The sequence below is a fragment of the Heptranchias perlo genome, chromosome X, assembly GCF_035084215.1.
Source record: "Heptranchias perlo isolate sHepPer1 chromosome X, sHepPer1.hap1, whole genome shotgun sequence".
Classification (NCBI taxonomy): domain Eukaryota; kingdom Metazoa; phylum Chordata; class Chondrichthyes; order Hexanchiformes; family Hexanchidae; genus Heptranchias; species Heptranchias perlo.
In genome coordinates, this window is record NC_090370.1 from 15,737,437 (window position 1) to 15,762,955 (window position 25,519).

Below are 25,519 nucleotides of genomic sequence, written 5' to 3' on the forward strand. Positions count from 1 at the left end.
TCTGGCAGCTGGTTCTCCTGTTCCACTTCCCCATCATGTACATCTTCTTCGTGCTTTGGTTTGTAGACCCTGGTGAGTGAACGTCTACGTGGAGAGAACCTCGGTGATCCTGACTCTGAGAGCCTCCAATGTTGCCTCCACCATGTGTTCATCCTCTTCCTCCTCCTCTTCATAGCAAAATATAAAGGTAGTCCCATTGAGGAATCCATGTCCAGAGTGTAAGCAGGACTTTGAGTGGAGCTGAGTAAAAGTAGCAGCAAAAGTCCTGACTCAAAAACCAAAGCACGAAAACAATCACTATTCAGGCACAGAAACACCAACCTTCAGTAACAGCACACATAATGACCGCCTCAGTGTGGTATCCACCTCAAATACCATGCAGCAGATATAGTGGCAGTAATTTGGGCTGAAATGCAGGGGAATAGGGCACAGGTGTTAGCCACACCCCTGTGACCCCATTTAAAGGTGGCAGAATGGGTTTGTGGCAGGCCTTAAAAGGAACTAGCGGTTTTCTGGGAGGAGAATTCAGGTGAAGTTTTTTTTGTGGGTGATTTGAGGCTACAGCCTTTAAGAACATATTTTCCTGATGACTGCCCAAAATCCACCTCAAAACAGGCAGTGGTTTCCAGGCCAATATTTTTGCTTAGACTCAAGACTCTGTTATCTAAATTTGGACGGTGCAGTCTAAGCATGTGCAGCTCAAATCAAAGCTCTGCAGTCCTGCCACATCCAGTCGTGAATGGTGGTGGACAATTAAACAACTAACGGGAGGAGGAGGCTCTGTGAACATCCCCATCCTCAATGATGGCAGAGTCCAGCACGTGAGTGCAAAAGACAAGGCTGAAGTGTTTGCAACCATCTTCAGCCAGAAGTGCCGAGTGGATGATCCAACTCGGCCTCCTCCCCATATCCCCACCATCAGGAGAGAATCTCCGAAAGCTTGTGAATTTAAAATAAAATTGCTGGACTATAACTTGGTGTTGTAAAATTGTTTACAATTGTCAACCCCAGTCCATCACCGGCATCTCCACATCATCACAGAAGGCAGTCTTCAGCCAATTCGATTCACTCCATGACATCAAGAAACGGCTGAGTGCACTGGATACAGCAAAGGCTATGGGCCCTGACAACATCCCGGCTGAAGACTTGTGCTCCAGAACTAGCTGCGCCTCCAGCCAAACTGTTCCAGTACAGCTACAACGCTGGCATCGACCTGACAAAGTGGAAAATTGCCCAGGTATGTCCTGTCCACAAAAAGCAGGACAAATCCAATCCGGCCAATTACCTCCCCATCAGTTTGCCCTCAATCATCAGCAAAGTGATGGAAGGTGTCATCGACAGTGCTATCAAGCGGCACTTACTCACCAATAACCTGCTCACTGATGCTCAGTTTGGATTCCGCCAGGACCACTCGGCTCCAGACCACATTACAGCCTTGGTCCAAACATGGACAAAAGAGCTGAATTCCAGAGGTGAGGTGAGAGTGACGGCCCATGACATCAAGGCAGCATTTGACCGAGTGTGGCACCAAGGAGCCCTAGTAAAATTGAAGTCAATGGGAATCAGGGGGAAAACTCTCCAGTGGCTGGAGTCATACCTAGCACAAAGGAAGATGGTAGTGGTTGTTGGAGGCCAATCATCTCAGCCCCAGGACATTGCTGCAGGAGTTCCTCAGGGCAGTGTTCTCGGCCCAACCATCTTCAGCTGCTTCATCGATGACCTTCCCTCCATCATAAGGTCAGAAGTTGGGCTACCAAACCACAGGACCATCCCCCTATTTCCCAGACCACAGGATCATCCCCCAGTGATACCAAATCCCAGGACCATCCCCCAGTGATATCAAATCCCAGGACCATCCCCCAGTGATATCAAATCCCAGGACCATCCCCCAGTGACACCAAATCCCAGGACCATCCCCCAGTGACACCAAATCCCAGGACCATCCCCCAGTGATACCAAATCCCAGGACCATCCCCCAGTGACACCAAATCCCAGGACCATCCCCCAGTGATACCAAATCCCAGGACCATCCCCCAGTGATACCAAATCCCAGGACCATCCCCCAGTGACACCAAATCCCAGGACCATCCCCCAGTGATACCAAATCCCAGGACCATCCCCCAGTGATACCAAATCCCAGGACCATCCCCCAGTGATATCAAATCCCAGGACCATCCCCCAGTGATATCAAATCCCAGGACCATCCCCCAGTGACACCAAATCCCAGGACCATCCCCCAGTGATATCAAATCCCAGGACCATCCCCCAGTGATACCAAATCCCAGGACCATCCCCCAGTGATACCAAATCCCAGGACCATCCCCCAGTGATACCAAATCCCAGGACCATCCCCCAGTGATATCAAATCCCAGGATCATCCCCCAGTGACACCAAATCCCAGGATCATCCCCCAGTGAGACCAAATCCCAGGACCATCCCCCAGTGACACCAAATCCCAGGACCATCCCCCAGTGACACCAAATCCCAGGACCATCCCCCAGTGACACCAAATCCCAGGACCATCCCCCAGTGATACCAAATCCCAGGACCATCCCCCAGTGATATCAAATCCCAGGATCATCCCCCAGTGATACCAAATCCCAGGACCATCCCCCAGTGATACCAAATCCCAGGATCATCCCCCAGTGACACCAAATCCCAGGACCATCCCCCAGTGATATCAAATCCCAGGACCACCCCCCAGTGATACCAAATCCCAGGACCATCCCCCAGTGATACCAAATCCCAGGACCACCCCCCAGTGATACCAAATCCCAGGACCATCCCCCAGTGATATCAAATCCCAGGACCATCCCCCAGTGACACCAAATCCCAGGACCATCCCCCAGTGATACCAAATCCCAGGACCATCCCCCAGTGACACCAAATCCCAGGACCATCCCCCAGTGATACCAAATCCCAGGACCATCCCCCAGTGATATCAAATCCCAGGATGATCCCCCAGTGACACCAAATCCCAGGACCATCCCCCAGTGATATCAAATCCCAGGACCACCCCCCAGTGATACCAAATCCCAGGACCATCCCCCAGTGATACCAAATCCCAGGACCATCCCCCAGTGACATCATATCCCAGGACCATCCCCCAGTGATACCAAATCCCAGGACCATCCCCCAGTGATATCAAATCCCAGGACCATCCCCCAGTGACACCAAATCCCAGGACCATCCCCCAGTGATACCAAATCCCAGGATCATCCCCCAGTGACACCAAATCCCAGGACCATCCCCCAGTGACACCAAATCCCAGGACCATCCCCCAGTGACACCAAATGCCAGGATCATCCCCGAGTGATACCAAATCCCAGGACCATCCCCCAGTGATATCAAATCCCAGGACCATCCCCCAGTGATACCAAATCCCAGGATCATCCCCCAGTGATATCAAATCCCAGGACCATCCCCCAGTGATACCAAATCCCAGGACCATCCCCCAGTGACACCAAATCCCAGGACCATCCCCCAGTGACACCAAATCCCAGGACCATCCCCCAGTGACACCAAATCCCAGGACCATCCCCCAGTGATACCAAATCCCAGGACCATCCCCCAGTGATACCAAATCCTACGACCCTGCCCCAGTTCTCCCAAACAGCACGACCGTTGTCTATTGCTTCTAGACCAAAGAACAATCCCCCAGTACTATCAATTCCAAGGACCCCGCCCGAGTGCTACAAAACCCAAGGACCCCGCCCGAGTGCTACAAAACCCAAGGACCCTGCCCCAGTGCTACAAAAACCCATAATAGTCCCCAAGTGCAGCTAAACGCCATTCCACCTCCTCAGTATTGCTGAATAGCAGATAACTAGTTCCAGTTGTGCATCTTACATTCCATCTTGCAGTGTATTTCAGCTTTCAAAGTGTTATGGGATAAAAAGTAAAGGAATCTAAAGACTAAACATTGATGGTCATCAGAGATCAACCACCGAAGGAAAAATTGCAGAGCAGCATTTAATAAAAACAAAATTTGATGTTTTCAGTCACTGTAAAGCAATGACCTGATGTTACCTCCTACATGACATAAATTCCCCTATTGTTATAAAACAGGGAATTCTCCAACTCATAGTGAGCAACACCATGGGAGATCTACTGGCATATAAAATACATATAACTCTCCTGTATATACTATCAGTACAGCCCTATTGATAACACATCTAACTCACCCGTATATTCTGAATAGTATAGCACTATTTATAATACATATAACACTCCTGTATTTATCATGATCAATATAGCACAATTTATAATACATCTAACTCTCCTGTATATATTATGATCAGTACAGCCCTATTTATAATATATATAACACTTCTGTATATATGATCAGCACATCTTATTTATAATACATATAACTCTCCTGTATATATTATGATCAGTACGGCCAGTTAGCCTGACATCAATAGTAGGGAAAATGCTAGAATCTATTATTAAGGACGGGGTAACAGGGCACTTAGAAAATCATAATATGATTAGGCAGAGTCAACACAGTTTTATGAAAGGGAAATTGTGTTTGACAAATTTATTAGAGTTTTTTGAGGATGTAACTAGCAGGGTAGATAAAGGGGAACCAGTGGATGTAGTATATTTGGATTTTCAAAAGGAATTTGATAAGGTACCACATAAAAGGTTGTTACACAAGATAAGGGCTCATGGGATTAGGGGTAATATATTAGCATGGATTGAGGATTGGTTAATGGACAGAAAACAGAGAGTAGGAATAAACGGGTCACTTTCAGGTTGGCAGGTTGTAACTAGTGGGGTGCCACAAGGATCAGTGCTTGGGCCTCAGCTATTTACAATCTATATTAATGACTTAGATGAAGGGACCGAGTGTAATGTATCCAAGTTTGCTGACGATACAAAGCTAGGTGGGAAAGTAAGCTGTGAGGAGGATGCAAAGAGTCTGCAAAGGGATATAGACAAGTTAAGTGAGTGGGCAAGAAGGTGGCAGATGGAGTATAATGTGGGGAAATGTGAGGTTATTCACTTTGGTAGGAAGAATAGAAAAACAGAATATTTTTTAAATGGTGAGAAATTATTAAATGTTGGTGTTCAGAGAGATTTGGGTGTTCTTGTACACGAAACATAGAAAGTTAACATGCAGGTACAGCAAGCAATTAGGAAGGCAAATGATATGTTGGCCTTTATTGCAAGGGGGTTGGAGTACAAGAGTAAGGAAGTCTTGCTGCAATTGTACAGGACTTTAGTGAGACCACACCTGGAGTACTGCGTACAGTTTTGGTCTCCTTACCTAAGGAAGGATATACTTGCCTTGGAGGGGGTGCAGCAAAGGTTCACAAGATTGATTCCTGGAATGAGAGGGTTGTCCTTTGAGGAGAGATTGAGTAGAATGGGCCTATACTCTCTGGAGTTTAGAAGAATGAGAGGTGATCTCAATGAAACATATAAGATTCTGAGAGGGCTTGACAGGGTAGATGCTGAGAGGCTGTTTCCCCTGGCTGGAGAGTCTAGAATTAGGGGGCATAGTCTCAGGATAAAGGGTTGGGCTTTTAGGACCGAGGTGAGGAGAAATTTCTTCACTTAGAGGGTTGTGAATATTTGGGCTGTGGATGCTCAGTGGTTGAGTATATTCAAGGCTGAGATCAATAGATTTTTGGACTCTAAGGGAATCAAGGGATATGGACATCGGGCGGGAAAGTGGAGTTGAGGTAGAAGATCAGCCATGATCTGATTGAATGGCGGAGCAGGCTCGAGGGGCTGAATGGCCTACTCCTGCTCCTATTTCTTATGTTCTTAGCTCTATTTATAATACATATAACTCTCCTGTATATATTTTGATCAGTACAGCACTATTTATAATATATATAACACTCCTGTATATATTCTGACCAGAAATTAATGGGACTGAAAGTCAATAAATCCCAAGGACCTGATGATCTACGTCCCAGGGTTTTGAAAGAGGTGGCTATAGAGATAGTGGATGCATTGGTTGTCATCTTCCAAAATTCTATAGATTCTGGAATGGTTCCTTCAGATTGGACGGTAGCAAATGTAACCCCACTATTTAAGAAAGGAGGGAGAGAGAAAACAGGGAACTACAGACCAGTTAGCCTGACATCAGTAGTAGGGAAAATGCTAGAATCTATTATAAAGGATGTGATAACAGGCCACTCAGAAAATAATATTAGGATTTGGCAGAGTCAACATGGATTTATGAAAGGAAAATCATGTTTGACAAACCTTTTGGAGTTCTTTGAGGATGTAACTAGTAGAATAGATAAGGGGGAACCAATGGATGTGGTGTATTTGGATTTTCAGAAGGCTTTCGATAAGGTCCCACATAGGAGGTTGGTGAACAAAATTAGAGCACATAGAATTGGGGTAATATACTGGCATGGATTGAGAATTGGTTAACAGACAGAAAACAGAGAGTAGGAATAAACAGGTCTTTTTCAGGTTGGCAGATTGTGACTAGTGGGGTACCGCAGGGATTGGTGCTTGGGCCCCAGCTATTCACAATACATATCAATGATTTGGATGAGGGGACCAAATGTAATATTTCCAAGTTTGCTGATGACACAAAACTAGGTGGGAATGTGAGTTGTGAGGAGGATGCAAAGAGACTTCAAGGGGATATAGACAGGCTAAGTGAGTGGGCAAGGACATGGCAGATGGAAAATAATGTGGAAAAATGTTAAGTTATCCACTTTGGTAGGAAAAACAGAAATGCAGAGTATTCTTTAAATGGTGAGATATTGGGAAATATTGATGTTCAAAGGGACCTGGGTGTCCTTGTACATGAGTCACTTAAAGCTAACATGCAGGTACAACAAGCAATTAGGAAGGCAAATGGTATGTTGGCCTTTATTACAAGAGGATTTAAGTACAGGAGTAAAGATATCTTACTGCAATTATATAGGGCCTTGGTGAGACCTCACCTGGAGTATTGTGTACAATTTTGGTCTCCTTACCTAAGAAAAGATACAGAGGGAGTGCAACGAAGGTTCACCAGACTGATTCCTGGGATGGTGGGATTGTCGTATGAGGAGAGATTGAGTAGACTAGGCCTACTCAATCTAGAGTTTAGAAGAATGAGAGGTGATCTCATTGAAACATACAAAATTCTTACAGGGCTCGACAGGGTAGATGCAGGGAGGATGTTTCCCCTGGCTGGGGAGTCTAGAACCAGGGGTCACAGTCTCAGAATAAGGGGTAGGCCATTTAGGACTGAGATGAGGAGAGATTTCTCCACTCAGAGGGTTGTGAATCTTTGGAATTCTCTACCCCAGAGGGCTGTGGAGGCTCAGTCATTGAGTACATTCAAAACAGCGATCAATAGATTTCTAGATATTAAAGGCATCAAGGGATATGGGGATGGTGCAGGAAAATGGCGTTGAGGTTGAAGATCAGCCATGATCTGATTGAATGGCGGAGCAGGCTCAAGGGGCCGGATGGCCTACTCCTGCTCCTATTTCTTATGTTCTTGTAATAGAAACCTAAAATTAGAGTTTAAATTATCTTACCTAATGCAGATTTTGCAGCTGCTGATGCCACCCGTGGGTCAACAACCGATGCCAGGAATGCCACAGTGCTCATGACAGGGTTACCAGACTGGCTGAATGGAATTGGCTGATAAGCCAATGGGCCTAGTGAGGCTTCCGAATCTTCAAGATATGGATCTTCTATCGGTAAACGTAAGAAGTGCAAGATACATTCATCCTGTGTGCGACTACCTACATGTTCAGAGACTTTATTCCAATCATCCTTATACATCTCCAGTGCCTGTGGGAAAAAAGGAAGTAGAAATGAATCAGTCACCAGCAGGGACCTCCAAAGGACAATGTATTAGAACACTATCCTTTCATACCTCAGACATCTTGTCCATATAGAGGGATGATTGCTGAGTTACATCACTAAAAGTCCATTCACATTGCAGTTACCTGTCTGGGACAGGTTGCTGCAGTTCAGGTTCCCAGACAAAACTATGTTTACATTGCCTGGCTGGAACCCAAATTGTCCTGTCAGTACCCAGCTCTGCACATGCTTAGAAACATAAATTTGGGAGCTTGGTGCCAACAGATAGAAATTTAAATGTTTAGAGAGCGTGGATGAGAGTGAAAACCAAGATATCTGAGACTCCCTCCCTCGGCAGGGGGTGGGGTCGTGTTCCACAGTCAGATCAGCCCCTGACCCTGGGCTTCCTAGCAGGCTGTGTCCAGCACTTCACCTGCCCCTAGCACCAGCACAGAACAATGAAGATAGTAAGTATGAGGAAGGTGCATCAGGTAATTCCAAATAGAGGTGAAGGAAAGATTAGCTACAATGTACATCTACTGTCTGGACATTATGCTACTGGGCCTGCCTTCAGACAGGTGTGAATGCAGGAGCACAACCTTTTCCACATCCTTTGAGTCTGCCATGAGTGGTTGGTGGAGAATGTGCCACAGCGAACCTGTGACATTATTGCAGTGTTGCATGAGGGCTTTTTGGATATACAGAGTATCAGCAAGGGAGTGACATCTTCATGACCATCTGCAGGGGAATCCCAGAGTATAGCGGAAGCAAGGGCTGGCCAGCTTTCTCTCAATCACCGTGATTGATTGGGGATCATTTGGGAACAGCAGAGGCAGCAAGCTTAACCCACACCAGAGATCATTGCTCAACCAGCTGGCGTACACACTGGGGGCAGGGCTGGAGAAGGGTTTGCTTAAGGAGACAGCTTCCTCTCAGGGTGTCTGTAATTGTATACATCCTTTGAGGCCTGGCTGGCGTAGGAGGATATGCAGAGAGTGAACAGGACCTGGCAGTCACTTTGTTGTCAGCCTGGCTCCAGCTATCATAGCACCATCTCATGACCCTGCAACTAGAGGGCCAAGGCCACCACCATCCCTACAAAGCCACAACATCCAACAGTAACCTGCCACCACAGTCAGGGAGCACTTAGACATAGGCTTAGGTTACAGGGCAGGACAAGCACACCTTATCATGTCACCAGGGAAAGCATGGCCATAGGGCTTAGGTCACTTTTTTTTTTGAGGTAAATAGCATGAAATAAATATTGATCTTTTTATCCTCCAAAGTGTGGACAGTGTTTGTTGTTGGGTAGGGCGGTGGAAAGTAAAAAGCGCAGGGAGGGGGCAGAAAGATGGTAGTCCAGCTACAGTAGAAGGTATGTGTGGCATGGTCTTGGGGGCAATAATGTTTGGCTTTTCAAATCAGAACTGTAAGAGGCTGATTGACCGAGGGGCCGACTGAGTTTTTGCTTAGAAAAGGTAAGGTAGTGAGTTTGGCATGGAGATTGCATGCATCTGAATCTGCCAGATCAAGAGGAATTGGCTCTAATTAACCAAGTTCAGAGTAGCATATCAGTTAGGAACATAGTAATGGTGGGGTCAAGAGCTAGGCTAGCAACCTGCCCAATTTCCTGGTCAATGCTGCTGATGCGGCCTCATAAAATTGGCCCTTTGATGCCTTCAACTACCTAAAGGACAACTGACAGTCGGATCCAACATTGCAAAAAAGAATCTGTGTCATCCAAACGAGAATGCTTGGCGAATAGTATCAAGGCTGGTATATTCTCCTTGAGCACATATAATAATACTCATTAAATTAAATCCTATTATCCTGAAGCATATCCAAGAGTGAGGGATAATCATTAACAAAGTAAACTTCTTCCACTTTGAGACTCTCAGTTCATTATTAGAATTCTGAAAATTTGATATCGAAGTCTGAACCAATTCCACTATATTAACACTAAAATGCAAATTTTATGATAATGATATCATCTGCCTCCTGCCCCCTCCCATAATTACATATTAAACAACGCTCAAATACAAAGAGCACTTCTTTGGATAAATTGGGAAAAATGAGTGGTCAGAGGTATTTTGCAATCCTGTGATCATCATCTATAAATTAATGAACACTAATAAATCCTGTAAGACTAAATCCAATCCCTGTCCAAGTACTGCAGGTGTTAAATCCTGCTCTGTCCAGTAACTTTTTATTCTTTAGTTGTTAGGATTTTTTTGTTTCTTGCTGGTTCTACACCACCATCCAGCGCTAGGATATAGTGGGAATATGCAATTCCAATATAGTTGGGTGGCCAGTCCCCATATTACCAGTGCAGAAAAAAAATGGGCACCTGCTTGATGCCTGCACCCATGCAAGGCAAGTGCCCAGCACACAGTGGGCAGTCCCAGCAACTGACAGTGTGGCTCGGAGCACCAGAAAATTATGCAAATGAGCTGACCTTGCGTTATTTGTGGACGTGGGGAATTGAGTGTAAACCAGGCACTTCCACAGGGACAAGCAAAACTGAAGGGCAAGTCAAGGCAGAATGGGAATGGTGAATTGGGGTGGAGTGGGGAGGAGAGTGCCAGCATTACCATCCCGGAATCCCATATTTTGGGATACAGTATATGAGTAATTTGAGACATGACATGTGGTAAGTGTAACAGGCTCGGGAGGAACAGGTGACTTTGGGCCTATGATTCCCAAAGCTCTCCACCACTGGGATGTTTTACTCACCTCATGTCTGGGTCTGTTGTAGACTAATACAGCAAGACCTGGATAACATTCAGGCTTGGGCTGATAAGTGGTAAGTAACATTCATGCCAGACAAGTGCCAGGCAATGACCATCTCCAACAAGAGAGGGTCTAACCACCTCCCCTTGACATTCAACAGCATTACCATCGCCGAATCCCCCACCATCAACATCCTGGGGGTCACCATTGACCAGAAACTTAACTGGACCAGCCATATAAATACTGTGGCTACAAGAGCAGGTCAGAGGCTGGGTATTCTGCGGCGAGTGACTCACCTCCTGACTCCCCAAAGCCTTTCCACCATCTACAAGGCACAAGTCAGGAGCGTGATGGAATACTCTCCACTTGCCTGGATGAGTGCAGCTCCAACAACACTCAAGAAGCTCGACACTATCCAGGACAAAACAGCCCGCTTGATTGGCACCCCATCCACCACCTTAAACATTCTTTTTATCATCTAGCAATTCCTATGTCGTTACGTATTACCCAAGCTGAGTGGGGGGGACAGTGTCAGCATTATCTGGGGGTGGGGGGGTGGTCGAAGATGCGAGCATGAAGTAAGGGGGTAAAGAATGCCATTCTTCAGCCATCAGTGTTTTGCGGGCTGTGTCAGCTTTTGCTGGTTTTTAGGTTAGCTTGTACGGACCGCCCTGAATTAGAATCTCATGTTCTTACCTCGAGCAGTAAAAGGGTCTCTTGCTCTGTCCACTCTCGTGTAGCACTAGCGGCTGCTTTACTCTGAGGGGAGAAGAAAGTCAGAGTGAAATCAAAGCGATGCCTTCCTGGTGGGAATGATAACATTTCAATTTAAGCAGCATCTTGCCACACCAAAACACCCCAAAGCAATTCGCAATGATGAGTCACTTTAAAGTGCAGTAACTGCTGTTACGAAAGCAAATGTAGCAACCATTTAGTACACAGCAAGATCCCACAAACAGCACTGACTAGGGGTGGGGGGGTCTGTTTTTGGTGGTGTTGACTGAGAGAGAAATGTTGAACAAGATATGGGAAAACGCCCTGCTTCTCTTCCAAAAGGCATAGGCATGATGGACCGAATGGGTTCCATCAGAGCAGTAACTTGTATGATTCCATAGAAGAGTGCACTGAAATAAATCCATATAGGCTGTGAACAAAATGTCCATTTTTACAACAGCACAGAAAGCAATCTTTTGGTAAGTCCCCATCCAAAAGGTGTTTCCATCAAATGGGATCCAACTGAACTACCAATTCAACTAATTTGGAAGAAAAAAACCATCTATTTTGGGAATGTGACCTCACTAATAATAGGTATAGCCCTACTTAATCTGGATGACAAGTTTATCCAGTCACAGTTGGTTATAAGACATCAATCTGAGCCTTGGGTCAGGCCTGAAACCATGCCTTACCTTAGAAGGAACATTTTTCTTGGCGTACATATCTGTACGCAGTCCAAAGTTCTGCATGTCTGCTGCCTTCTCTTTGTTCTTATCAGGGAAGTTAAGCATTTGCTGGGATGCAGATGTCTGTCAAAAGTTTAATACATTAGTGCAAATTTCAATAAGCTTCATTTCCCTGATTTTTTTTTAAAATAAAAAGAGTTTGTCCGTACCATAACTGCACTTTACAGGAAAAGTTGGATGTGACCGGTTGCCAAACCCATTCAGAAAGCAGCCACCAGGGGGTGCTAAAGGCAGCTTTGACAAAGCTGCTTCACCTTCACACTGGTTTAGTTCCAAATTATAGTCGGGCTCTTTCTGCATCATTAACATAATATTAAAAGAACGTGTACTATCCAGAGAATTCATCTGTCAGTTTATAAGCCATAGAGATTTGCTGCTTGTGAAACAGACCTGTGGAGCTTTGGGCTGAAGAGGCACCAGGCCAGAAGGTGTGTCTGCGAGCACATGGAAATGTGATGTTGGGGGAGGGCCCATGGGTGTTGGTCGACTCTCTGCATCCACCTGGTAATTAATAAGTCCCCATTGCTCGAGAAAAGCATGCACCCTGCGAACAACCAAGAAATATTACAATAAAATAAGAACTGAATCTTGGTTTAGTGTGTGCAACCACAAACATGCATATAATTCAAAGTATACAAACATCTGGCATGAAGTTGACGATCAACTGAGTCTGAGAATTACTGGAAAGTAGATCTCCTGTGTCGCTGTGCACGGTAATTTGGAGTGTAGGGTTGGGTTGGTAAGGGAATGATTCCAGGTTTCAGCAGGGAAAGTAGGATTTGAAGTCGTGTGACACCGTGTTTTGAACATCTAGCTATACATTTTATTAAAAAGCATACATCTGCACATGCTTCCTATTTACAAAATGTTACTTCCTGTTGCTGTGTTTTTGGTCACATTTTTGTAAACTTATCACTCTGTAATTGCACATCCTGGTCACCAACTGGCGTTTCTCACAAATCATGGAAAATCCTTTCTGAAAAATTCCATTTTGTTCCCTCAAAGTAGCTATAATTTCTAATGTCAAAAATAAGGTTTTAAACAAAATAAAAATTTGCATTTTTCAGAATAACGTGATTAAATTAATCCACTGAATTGTCCTTTTGTCTTCTAATGTCTCCATTCTAAAGTTTTTCCTTGAAGCTTTCTACCTTTCCCGAAGGCATTTCTGCCCAGAGCTGTGACACCTGGTTGAATTTGAATTGTGCAGTCTGAGTATGTGCAGTGTAGCTAATTTCCCAGGGTGCATCAGTACCAGTCAGCTGGTTTCTAGCAATATTTGCTCAGTGGTTTTGCTTCAAAAAATGTTGAAAACGAGAACAGAGTTCAAAAGCTTTATTGAGGTAAAGTTTATATTTAAAAAAAAAGCAAGGCAGTGTGTGTGTGTGTGTGCATGCGCGTATGAAAATAAAAATTGACAACGGGGGGGAAATTTTATCCCTGAAAAACGGGTGGGTTGGGGGCAAGTGGGCAGTGAAAATTGTGGGTTTTGGGAGCGGGACCGCATCCTGGATCCGACCTGCCGACTTCCGGGTTTGACCTAGACGCATCTGGGTATGCGCGCACTTCTGAGTCCCAGAGTTCCACCGGCACTTAAGGATGTTAAATTTTTGTGTATTGAGTTACACCAGCCATTTTAACAGTTTCTGAACATGTCTCCTGTGGCCTCTGAAACACGCCATGGAAACAGAGGCGAGTTGCAGCCGGCAGCCATTTGGACCTTTAAACCAGTGATTGATACATGAAGAAAAGGTGAGTTTTTGCAGCAGGGCACACTAAATGTTCAGATGTATTTACCTACTTTTTGGACCCCCTCAAACTGACACGATCAGGATGGGGGACGCAATGGATGTATTCAGCATCTGAGGAGGAGGCACATCCGCGTGCAGTTCTGGGATTTACAGCTCCACAAGACAGAGGTGCGCCACAAGGACCTACAGAAGAGCAGAGAGGGAAACAACGGAGGGGCCGAGGTTGCAGGGCACTACCCTCGTGAGAGGGTCTACAGGCAGAGGCTGAGCTTCCTGGACCTCTCTGAGGAGCAGTGCCTACGCAGGCTCAGATTGAGTCACCAGGTGGTCGCAGACATCTGCAGGCTCCTTCATGCAGAGCTGCACCCGGCTGGGCCTGGTGGCCATGCACTGCCCGTCGCAGTTAATGTCACCACTGCCCTCAGCTTCTTCGCCTCTGGATCCTTCCAGGGCACCACTGGTGACATCACCAGAATCTCTCAGTCGTCTGCACATAAGCGTATACGACAGGTCATGGATGGCTTGTTTGCCAGGGCATCCGACTACGTCAACTGCCCCATCGACGACACCAGCCAGACTGAGAGGGCAATGGGTTTCCACTCTCTGACTGGCTTCCCACGGGTACAGGGCACAATTGATTGCACACACGTAGCAATCTGAGGACCTGCACATGAGCCAGAACTGTTCATCAACCGAAAGGGATATCACTCCATCAATGTGCAGCTGGTTTGCAACCACCGGAGAAGGTTTCTGCAGGCGTGTGACAAATTCCCTGGCAGCTGCCATGATTCTTTCATTCTGCGGGAATCCAACATCCTGGCCTTCTTCCACACACAAAATAGACTTAAGGGCTGGCTCCTTGGAGACAAGGGACCCCTGCAGACGTGGCTCATGACACCTCTGGGAAACCCCACCGGTGAGGCACAATGACAGTCACATCACCACCAGGTCTGTCATTGAACAAGTCATAGGAATGCTCAAGATGCGCTTCAGGTGCCTGGATCGATCTGGGGGATCCCTTCAGTACGCACCAGCGATGGTGTGTAGAATAATAGTGTGTTGCGTCCTGCACAACATTGCTCAACAGAGGGGGTTACAGGTGGATGAGGTCTCATGCGCTCATGAAGCAACTGCATCAACATTGAAGACAACGAGGATGGAGGAGGAGGGACGACACCATCGGCAGAGCAGCGTCTCTCCTGGCTTCTCGTGATGCCAGGGGTTCACTCATATTTGATAAATTCTCATAGGGAGATCTGCAAAGTGAAGATAGTGAAGTACTCAGACCACCTGGAATAAGCACCTCCCCCACCCCAGGTTGCACAAAACAGTCCTACAACCACACAAACACCCATGGTAAACGCGCCCAATGGATGGCATCAAGCCTCGCCATTCATGATGAGACACATGCAAAAGCATTTTCACAAAAGGGACTCAAGAATGGGCAAGACATGGCAATGGTGGTGACAAGTCTGACATTTATTGTGAATATCAAAAAAAACAAATATAAATGAAAAACATCACCATCTGTCAAACACCCTTGTGCATACCCTTGGTGATCACAAAATCTTAGCCTTTCTCTTCCGACTACTTCTACGTGGTGCATCCCCTGTGGCTGCAGCAGAGGTAGTGACAGGTTGCTCTTGTTCATGCCCTGACCGATTAGATGCTTTTGGCCTACGCCCTCTGGGTTTCGGTGCCCGTGAGGGCCCCTCCAAAGACTGCTCCACCTGCACCTGTGCAGGGGCAGACTCGGCCACCTGGAGAGGAGGCAGCATTGTGGGTACTGGTTGAGAGGGGGCAACGGGTGAGACGTGGGGGCGCTTTGAGTGGCGTCCCCACTTCCATGTCCCCTTCATCCCTCCCCTGGGCCAGGCCCACACCACTCCTACCACCCTGGTGGAGAACAGTTAGGAGGGCATGTGTGATGCCTTGGAAGGCCACTTCTAAAGTACCTGTCAGCCTGTGTAAGGCGGCAGAATGTTGTTCACCCTGAGTCCGCACGGCCGTTGTCAGGGCCTCAATGGACTCATTTGTGAGCCGTGCTTGAAGCTCGATGGAGGCTAGCCTTCTCTCCATCACAGACATTCCCGCACTTACCTGCGCCACCATTCCACTAATGCTGGAGATGGATTCCTCCAGCTTCTCTGCTGAGCGTGGCACGTCTTCCAGTATGTCGCAAATGTGCTGCTGCCCCTCGATCATTCTCCTTTTAAAGGATGGCCCCCATGGTTCAGCACCTGTGTCCAGCTGAGCAGAGCCTGGAGAAGAGTGCTCCCACCAACGAGGACTCTCCACCGCTGCCCCTGCCACCAGTGTCTGCTCGTGCTCACTTGTGTGTAGTGATTCACCAGGTGCCAACCCAACTAACTGACTACTAGGACCCACTGAGGTGTGAGTATCTGCGCTGGTGGATGGCTCACTAAGATGTGACGGTGCACCCTCAGAGGCCTGGAGCTCCTCTGAGGAATCGCCCTCGCCCACATCTTCAGTCCGTGACACCCCTGGAAGAGAACATACAGCAATATTAAGAATTATCGCAGAGCGATGTTGTGATGAGTATCCTGAGGTGTGCAACAGGCCAATCATTGATAACATCAATCCATGTTGCATGTGAGGGATGTTAAAGCTCTGTCACCAGCCGATTGCAGGTTGCCAGTCTTGGCATCCCCGACGGCCAGGCATTCAACCATGTGGCTGAGTTCTAACGCCTCCTCCTCTGCCTCTGTCAGGGCCACAATGTGTGGTGGGCCCCTCCAGTCCTACTCCTCTCATGTGCATTTTGCCCTCTCCTCCTACAAGGGGAGAAAGAACAGACGTGTGAGCGAGTGAAGGTGGCGGGGTCACCCGATGGATGCATTGCTTTGGGTGAGGCTGCCAATGAAAGAGATACATCAGAGGGTGAGTATCGGACAGATTCACCACATTGCATCAGGATGGGGGTGAGTGGCAGTGGTGGGTGCACAAATGGGGAGGTGAGGAAGTGCACAGAAAGTAAAGGTAAGTTGATGATGAAACTTAAGTGGGTGTGAGGAGTGATGTGATGGAGTAGGCTTGCCAACACAGAGTGTGGGGGGGTGGGGGGGAGTTCTTTTCACAGAATGCAGGTGAATCAGTAACTGTACTCACTTTTCCTGACCTGGTTAGGTCATTAAACCACTTCCTGCATCGCACCCAGGACCTAGGCACCGTGCTTCTGCTGCTGAGCTCCTCTGCCACCTCCAGCCACGCCTTCTTAGTGGCAGAAGCAGGTCGCTTCTGCCTGTCAGCCGGCTAGAGGACTTCCCTCCTGCTTCTCACACCAGGGTAGAACCTTCAGGGAAGTGTTGCTGAACCGGGGTGCTGCCTTGGCTCTGTGCTGCTCCATTTTCGATGATCCTCCTTTCTCCTTCAAAATCTATTTTTGCACTGGCCCTTTAAATACTCCAGTTCCCAGCACGTCATGCGGGTGCGCAGTACGCCCGCTGCACAGCATGAAACCCAAAAGTAAAATTAAGTACCTACAATTCAGTTGCGATCTCTCAAACCAACACGTTAAAATTTCTTCTGGATTTCCCACATGACTAATTACCCACCTGCTGAGTTCCCGCCACCATGCTAAAATCATGGCCCAGTTGTTTGTTCTTGTGTTGTGTTGTATGAATTTCAGAAAGTGCATTAAGATGAGGGGGGAGTGAGAGAGTCTTTCTTCATGGTAATGATAGTTCAATTTAAAAAAAGACACTAGTTACACTTTGAACCCAACTGATTATCTCACCTTTGTTTTGCTGACAGTTTGAAAAGATAATTACTAATTGCTTATATCTGTGAGACAGAGATTCTAAACACTAACAGCTATGAAACAGAGAGAGACAGACACACAAACACAGAGCAAAGCAGACAGTTAGGGTGTTTTCTCATTCTAATTTGATTCTTTTTTTAAAAAGTTGAATTTTGAAAGCAAACAAAATCGCTGCAGGAAACAGATAGGGAGGGAAAGTAAGATGTGGAAAGGGAGGAGTGAAAGGTGAGGAGTCCTCTGACCTCTCACCACCCACCCTTAGAAAGAGCGAGCAGAAGTGGGAGGGAAGTGGATGGAGGGTTAAAGGTGAGGTGAGCAACAACAGAGAAAGGGTGAGGGGAAGATATAGGGATTGAGCGGGTAACTCAAAGGGGAAGAGATAGGAGCACTGATGGGAATGAGGGGTAAGAGAAAGGGGACTGGGTTGTGGGGAAGTAAAGAGATAAGGGATATGATGGAGCGAGAGGATAGGGAAGAACGAGTCATGAAGCAGTGAATGGTAGAGGAACCGCTAAGGCCATATTTTCCCTGCGCTGAAGAAACAAAAAAGGTGGAGCCAGAAGCAGAAGAGAACAGAGAGGAGAACAAAAGGAAGATTAACAGGGGAGAGAAGCAGAAGAGGAGAGAACAATAGAGACAGAAGCAGAAGAGGCAAGAGAGATACAGCAACATTAAAACAGCAGAGACAGTTAAGAGAGAGACCATATTCTGTGACACCATGTGCAACCTCAGCAGCTTCCTTCCCATCCCCTCTCCCAGTCACTCATGCTCCCTACCCTCGAACTTCCCACTACACATTCCCCTCCTCTTTGTCTTTCTCTGGCTCTCTTTCTCCCTCTGTCTCACAGTTGTTAGAAATTCAAATCTTTGTCTCACAGGTGTAAGCGATTAGCACGGCTCTTTTCTAACTGACAGCAAAATTCAGATGAGGCAATTAGCTGGCTTCAAACTTGAACTTTTTTTTTGAAAATTGAATTAACATTAAATGAAGAAAGACACACTATCTCTCGCCCTCTGACCTCAGATTCCCTCTCCATTTGACCCCAGTCTCTCTCTCTCCACCTCAGAATAATATGTTTTCTAAACTTTATAGAACACAAACAAAAGCTACAATAGATGTGTAATCTGAACACATTGGTTTCTGTTTCTCATACACAAACCCTCTCTGCCAATTAAAAAACACTATAAATTTTACAGCAATAAACCTTTTGAAACGTCTTATTTTTCTAAATTATTTGAAGAAAAGCTGCTACAAACTGCTAGAAGCTGAAGAAAAATATTTCATCAATACGGCTGAGTAATCAGTATCGATGCATCCTGGGAAATTAGGTATATGGCACATGCTTCGACTGAACTTTGGAAAGTCAGAGGTCTGGACAAAAACATAATGTCCAAGTCCAGTCTCCTGGGAGAGGCTGAGGCCTTCAAGTAAAAACTTTAAGAAAGGCATTAAAAAGACAAAAAAGACAATTCAGTGGATTAATGTAATCCTTATCATGAGATATGTAATTCTTCAATTTTTAAAATTTTGATTAAACACTTATTTTGCACATTAGAAATGTCAGTTACTGAGGGTGAAAAACTTCAGAAGCCATGTTGAACGATTTGTGGGAACTCAGCGGCCAAATTGCTCAATCACAATGATGAACATATGTAGACAAAACCCATAATAAACCCATAATTTATAATGGGAAAAGTTGACGCAAACCACTGTGACCCTTTGACTTAAGGGAATGAAGATGGGGTCCGCACCAGGGGAACAAGAGTAAGGGTTTTACTGAGGACAAGGGCATCAAAGGCAGAGATGAGGCAATGGTTGAGAAGATCGATAACTGTAGAGGCATTCTGGTGAACGGAGGGCCAAAGGCTAGACAGTTGGTAGCTGGACAGTACAGTTGTAAGTGACTTGGGGGATGAGTTTTTTCCAGGGGTGGATACAGAAGGAAGTGGTCGGAGATGGTGATCATGACTATGGGACGAGAGAGACCACGGGAGATGGCAAGGTCAAGGGCATGTCTGTGAATATCAGTGGAGAGAGGCCAAGGGGAGTTGAAACGGAGATTTAAATCACCGACGGAGGGGAGGATATCTCAGAGAGAAACTCGGGGTGGGACTTGAGGGGGGCAGTAGCGAACGAGGATTTTAAGAGAGGCTAGAGGGGTGGAACAAGATGCTGAAAAGAGGAGAAAGTACCACAGGAGTAGGGGGAGAGACCATGGTGTGATTTGGTGATAAGGGTCACACCATCACCACGGCAGTTTGGGCAGGACAGGTGGTGGAAAGTATAGCCAGGTGGGGGGGGCTTCAGTAAGGGGCAAGGAGTCGCCACCCATGAGCCAAGGTTTAATGCCACTGACCTCTGTAACCTTCTCTGTACTTGGGCAATACAATAACATGTTTTAGAGCTGTCTTAGTGAAGTCCTTCCTAGCGATTTTCAGAAAAATTATGGGGTTATGAAGCTTTTTTAAGTGGATTTTAACAATTCTTCTCTATTACATACCTCATTATTGCACAGACATCCCCTGCCAAATTCCGGCGGCATGCTGTTGATGTGAGGTACTCCTGTGGATTCAGACGGTACGTGTCAATCATGAAATTACGATAGGCAAGGTAACTGAGGAAGAATAGGATTAAAAAGATAGTTGAAGTATCAATTTTGCCAAAATGTCACCGCTATGAGACTTCACAAAACCTCTAGAGCCTGGACTGACCAGACCTGTTCCCAGTACTGTAAGTTCTGCCTGACCAGGGTACTGTACAGCCTCAGCATGGCCTCTGCAGATTGATTTTAACTGATTTAGTTATGTAACCCAGTACTCTCATCACTTTGTGAATTGCCCTCTCACACTGTTAGGACGTGGTGAGCAGTGAGTCAACTAACCCCCTTGAATCTTTCTCAGCTTTCTCCTTGGCCAGTTCTGTCCCACCCATGGAGTACATGTACCCCCTATTTTTACTTGCAATATGCATTTGTCCAGATTGAGCTTCATTTGCCACTAGTTAGCCCAGGTAAAAGAATATGCCTACTTGTCAGTCGTGGCTCAGTGGTAGCACTCTCGCCTCCGAGTCAGAAGGCGGTGGGTTCAAGTCCCACTCCAGGACTTGAGCACATAATCTAATGGTCCAGTGCAGAACTGTATTGTCGGAGGTGCCGTCTTTTGAATGAGATGTTAAACCAAGGCCTGTCTCCCTGTGCAAAAGATCCCAGGCACGATTTGAAGAGGTTACCTGACCAACATTCTTCTGTCAGCCACCAAAAGCAGATTATCTGGTCATTTATCTCATTGCTGTTTGTGGGACCTTGCTGTGCACAAATTGGCTGCCGTGTTTCCTACATTACAACAGCGACTATACTTCAAAAGTACTTCATTGGTTGTAAATCGTTTTGGGACATCTTCGGAATGTGAAAGGGGTTAGATAAATCCAAGTTTCTTCCTTTCTTACTTATTTACAAATTCACAATCTAATTCAAGTAAAGTGAGTCCCTCTAATATATTTCTTACTCTGGTTTTCAAGTTTTTGGAGGCCTCGCAAAAAATGCGCGAGAGCCTCAGTAAAGGTCCTATTTTCAGTCAGTCCCATAGAAATTGGGCCTACGCCGATATCGGTTTCATCTGGTCACTTCTTTCGAGATACTTGCCCATATAAGAGATAACTGCTGAGATTTACTGATTTGGGAGTATTCTTCTTAAAAGGTGTTGGGCAAGTTTTCGGATTTTTTGACCATTTTTCCACAGAAAGGAGTTGGAAAGAAGAGTTACACTTAAGGATTGTGTTTAAAGCCAAGTGTTTTCACACAAATTCAAAAAAAAGCACCAAGATGAAGGTAGTTAATATGCCGATTGACTGGACACTGAAACTGTTTCCCCAAAGACTGTAAACAATAAACAATTTGTTAGCCTGTCTCGGTATTCAGTAAACACCTCATGCCCATTGCATTGGAAGGTCTCTGGTCCCAGATGCTCAGCAAAGGATGTCTGGCAATGGCCCTTCCCTCGGATTGTGAACCCAGGGATATAAAAGATAGTGACAGAGACACAGGCAGTCAGGTCTAGCAGAGGCTGAAAAGTCAGTCAAGCTTTAAACAGGAAGCTGTGAGGGCAAGCTTTGGCCAGGCTCAGAAGAATGCAGGAAGGTTGTTCGGAGTTATTTTGTTTAAGTCAAGTAGGAGAACCCACTGATGTGGGGAAGTGTAGTATGTTCACTATTTTGTATTATAACACAAAGACACGTTGTACTGATTGAATTAATAAGTCTGACCATAACTGTTATCCTATATGTTCACTTGCTGTGAAATAAAGCAGCTTAATGATTCATACCTGGCCTCGTCTCACGAAGTGTTTTCTCGATCCACCTTTGAATAGTCGAAGAGGCATATGTGCAAAAAATACGAATATCAGGTTAAGATCACAATGGGATACTACTGTCACACTGCTAGGTTGTGCTACTGTATAGTTAGATATTAGGCAGTGTGAGTCAACTCTGGCACACAAGGAGCATGGGACCTACTTACAGGAGCAACCCACTCCACTGAACCCGAGGTCTCTATGGCAGACCCAAATTTGTAGCTATTTTATTTTCTTGCTATTGTTCTATGTATATGCTATTACTGTTTCTCTCCCTGGTGTTTCCCCAAGGTGACAGTGTACTGTGTGCTCCTACTATCTAATCTGGTGCTCCTTCTAAGTGCTACCTCAATGGGAGGAACAAGCAAGGTAGCAGCCTGCTACTCCTCAATGGGGACCTCATGGGAGTTTTTAAAATTAGTTTTTGGGATGTGGGTGATGCTGGAAGGTGACGGTGGGCTGTAATCCTTGTGCTGGTAGTGATTGTTTTACAACTGAGCGTCCTGCTAGGCTACTTCAGGAGGGCATTAAGAGTCAACCGGAGTGTGGGCCTATCGGCCAGAATGGGTTGGGGTGGTAGGCTCTCTTCCATGTAGGACATTAATGAACCAATTGGTGTTTTATGCCAAGCCGGCAGTTTTCATGGTCATTCTTATGGTTCCAGCCCACAAATTACCAGATTTATTGAATTCAATTTCAAAACCTGCCATGGTGGGATTTGAACTGGTTTGCTCGCCAAATACCATAACCACTAAACTAGCATTCCTGATTTCTGTGACTAGTGTGGGATCCAAAGTGCTAGTAGCTGAGCCACCTTCTTGTACTGAATCCTGAGATAGTCCAGCAACCAGCACTTTGAATCCCACATTGGCTGGTAGTTCATGGTTGCCACCTAGCCCTCCATGAGTCCTTTGAAGGAGCCAGGTGTGTTAAGTGGATGTGGTGCACCCTTAGAGATGGGAATCTTGTCTGTGCCTCTCCCTCGCATGCCTCGACAGCAGGACATTTTTTATGGATGACCAGTGATCTGCGTGGGAATGAACCTGTGGCCACAACTGAGGAGTGTGAAACCCGTCATCAAGGTGCTTTCAAGATGATCCCCATACCTGTCCAATTCAGAAGTGACAGACTTGTGTAAATTGGAGCCCAGGTCTCAACAGCCGCAGTCAGAGTGCTTTTGAAAGAAACAGCGATGCACTTTGGACCTCTGTCCATGAGGGCTTGATACTCGTAGAGTTGGTACTTGCTCCATGGTGGGCTGCAGGTTTATGAATCCCTCACATATTGCTGCAGGGATATAGAGCTGCACTTCTGCAGAGTTTCTAATATACCATATGCATGGTGCTTTGAATGTTCTCAACGGTCCTTGCTGTCTACCTATGATTGCGGCAGCCTTCTCTCCTTTAAAAAGGAAAGAAGAAAGAAAAACAGACTTGCATTTATACAGCGCCTTTCATGACCTCAGGACATCCCAAAGCGCTTTATGGCCAATGAGGTACTTTTGAAGTATAGTCACTGTTGTAATGTAGGAAACACGACAGCCAATTTGTCCTACAAACAGCAATGAGATAATGACCAGATAATCTGTTTAAGGTGTTGGTTGAGGGATAAGTCTTGGCCAGGCCACCTGCCCTTCTTCAAAATAGTGCCATAGGATCTTTTACGTCCAACTGAGAGGGCCTCGGTTTAATGTCTCATCAGAAAGACGGCACCTCAGACAGTGCAGCACTCTGATAGTACTGGAGTGGGACTTGAACCCAGAACCTTCTGACTCAGAGGCAAGAGTGCTACCCACTGAGCCACAGCTGAGACAATCAGACAAAACATACAGCTGTTAGCAAGTTGTTAGTATTTTGAAGAGCAGTGCCCAGCCTGGATCCCACCTTGTTTCAGGTGGCAGTTTGACTTGGTCCAACAGTTAGGCGTGATATTAGAAGTATTTTGAAATGTAAGCCACAAACTTCAACCTCCAGCACTAGAGACACGGAAATACAGGTGAGAAAGGATTTGTCAGTGATTCCCGTGCTTCTTTGCTGATGCTGCACCAGGTTTGGAGCAGAGTGTTTGTGGCATGCTATGGCCAGAGACTTAACTACAATTGGCAAACTGTGAGCAGCCTTACCTTGGGACTCTTCCTCAAGACAGACCTTTCTGCTCCCATGACCTATGGAAATGGGAGATAGTGATGACTTGATCAGCCACCTGCTGCTATGCTTGCTGCACACTATGTCACCAAGGCTTCCTCTTAGCCTCAAATATGGCTACTCTCATCTGCTGCATCTCTTTCAGGAGAGCATCCAGGCTGTCTTCATCAAAGGGCAGTTCTGCTCACTGAGCCACCTTCCATTCTTTGGCTTGCAGATTTCCATCAGCTACTATACAGCTATTATGTTTTCTTCAAGCTGCTGCAGCAACCCTTTAAGAGCTGCGGATCTCCAAATATCCTGGCTCCTTGCCAATCATAGCAACCTCTGTACTTATGAAAAACACGTGGGGAGCATAATCTCATGAACTTTATGAGCTGACCTCCTGAATTGGGACGGTCAAGAACTAGCAAATTGTTGGTACGTCATCAGACCCCGTTCAAGTGCAATTACTCATACTATCTGAAGTCCTCAAATGTGCTGCAGGCCTGGGAACAAATCTCAGTCATCTACTATTCTTTACATAAAATAACGATTTATCTGTAAATAAATACTCACATCTCCGGGGTTTTGGATTTGTTTTTTCCATTGAAGAATTCTGGGAGAGCTCGCCGTTCAATGGCGTGGACACTGTTGAGAAGAATAATAATTCAGGCCTTGTTGGAACAGCTAACTATCACTCCATATAGTTGGGTCTCCCAAAAGGGAGCCCCATGGTAATCTGGTCTCAATTTAGGACCCATGATAAGGACCTTGGGGTCCTTTTTGCATTTCCCAGTAGCTAAGAAGTGTTAATACTATGCTCTGCAGTCTGATAATGTCATATGTTCCAGATTTGAACAGATTATATTCAAAGTTGAAGTGAAACCTGAGACAAGTTGGAAATACTTGATTGAGGCTGAGCAGCTGAGAGGTTAAGTAGTGTAACTCCATCCTCCATGCCCCCCCCACCGGCCCCCCTCGTTCACTTTCCTGCTGTACTCCTTCAGGTCAAGTTTAGAGTGAGAGAAACATGGCCTCGCAGGTGGACCTGGGGGGTAATTCTAACCTAAACCACCAGCGGGAAACTGGCAGCATCAGATCCACCCACCATTTTACTTTTCATTGACTTCAATAGAGTGTAAAATCGGGCCGGGAGGGGGATAAAACAGGCAGCCGATCTGATCCCATCAGTTTCCCGCCGAGTGAATTAGATTAAAATAACCCCGTTCCTGGATGCAGGCAGTAGAGTACCTGCACTTCTGGGTATGGCAGAGTTGGGATATTATTGTCTTTGAAATGCATACTGTTGTACAACACATGTATGTTCAGTGATACTTTATGATTATAGAAATTACAGCACAGGAGGAGGCCGTTTGGCCTCTTTTACCAGAGCTGTCTACTTTAATCACATTTCTCTGTACAATCACATACTACAGCACAGGAGGAGGCCATTTGGCCCATCAGAGCAAAGAAATATACAGAAATAAAATTCAATGGAAAAAGAATATCTCCAGTACCCTGCAGCCCAAATGAAACACATTATTATCC

The 25,519-nt window shown here is 46.0% G+C and overlaps 1 protein-coding gene across 5 annotated transcripts in view; it reads right to left on the minus strand.

Moving 5' to 3' along the window:
* Nucleotides 1-25,519, minus strand: part of smarcc2 (SWI/SNF related, matrix associated, actin dependent regulator of chromatin, subfamily c, member 2) — a 341,362-nt gene that overhangs the window by 136,266 nt on the left and 179,577 nt on the right. For all 5 annotated transcript variants that reach the window (XM_067976774.1, XM_067976775.1, XM_067976773.1 and 2 more), the window contains exons 15-20: nt 24,548-24,619; nt 20,000-20,113; nt 12,357-12,510; nt 11,913-12,029; nt 11,203-11,265; nt 7,506-7,764 (exon numbers count right to left, since the gene is read on the minus strand). In XM_067976774.1, the coding sequence (XP_067832875.1) occupies nt 7,506-7,764; nt 11,203-11,265; nt 11,913-12,029; nt 12,357-12,510; nt 20,000-20,113; nt 24,548-24,619 (779 nt within the window). The remainder of the gene's footprint in view (nt 1-7,505; nt 7,765-11,202; nt 11,266-11,912; nt 12,030-12,356; nt 12,511-19,999; nt 20,114-24,547; nt 24,620-25,519) is intronic.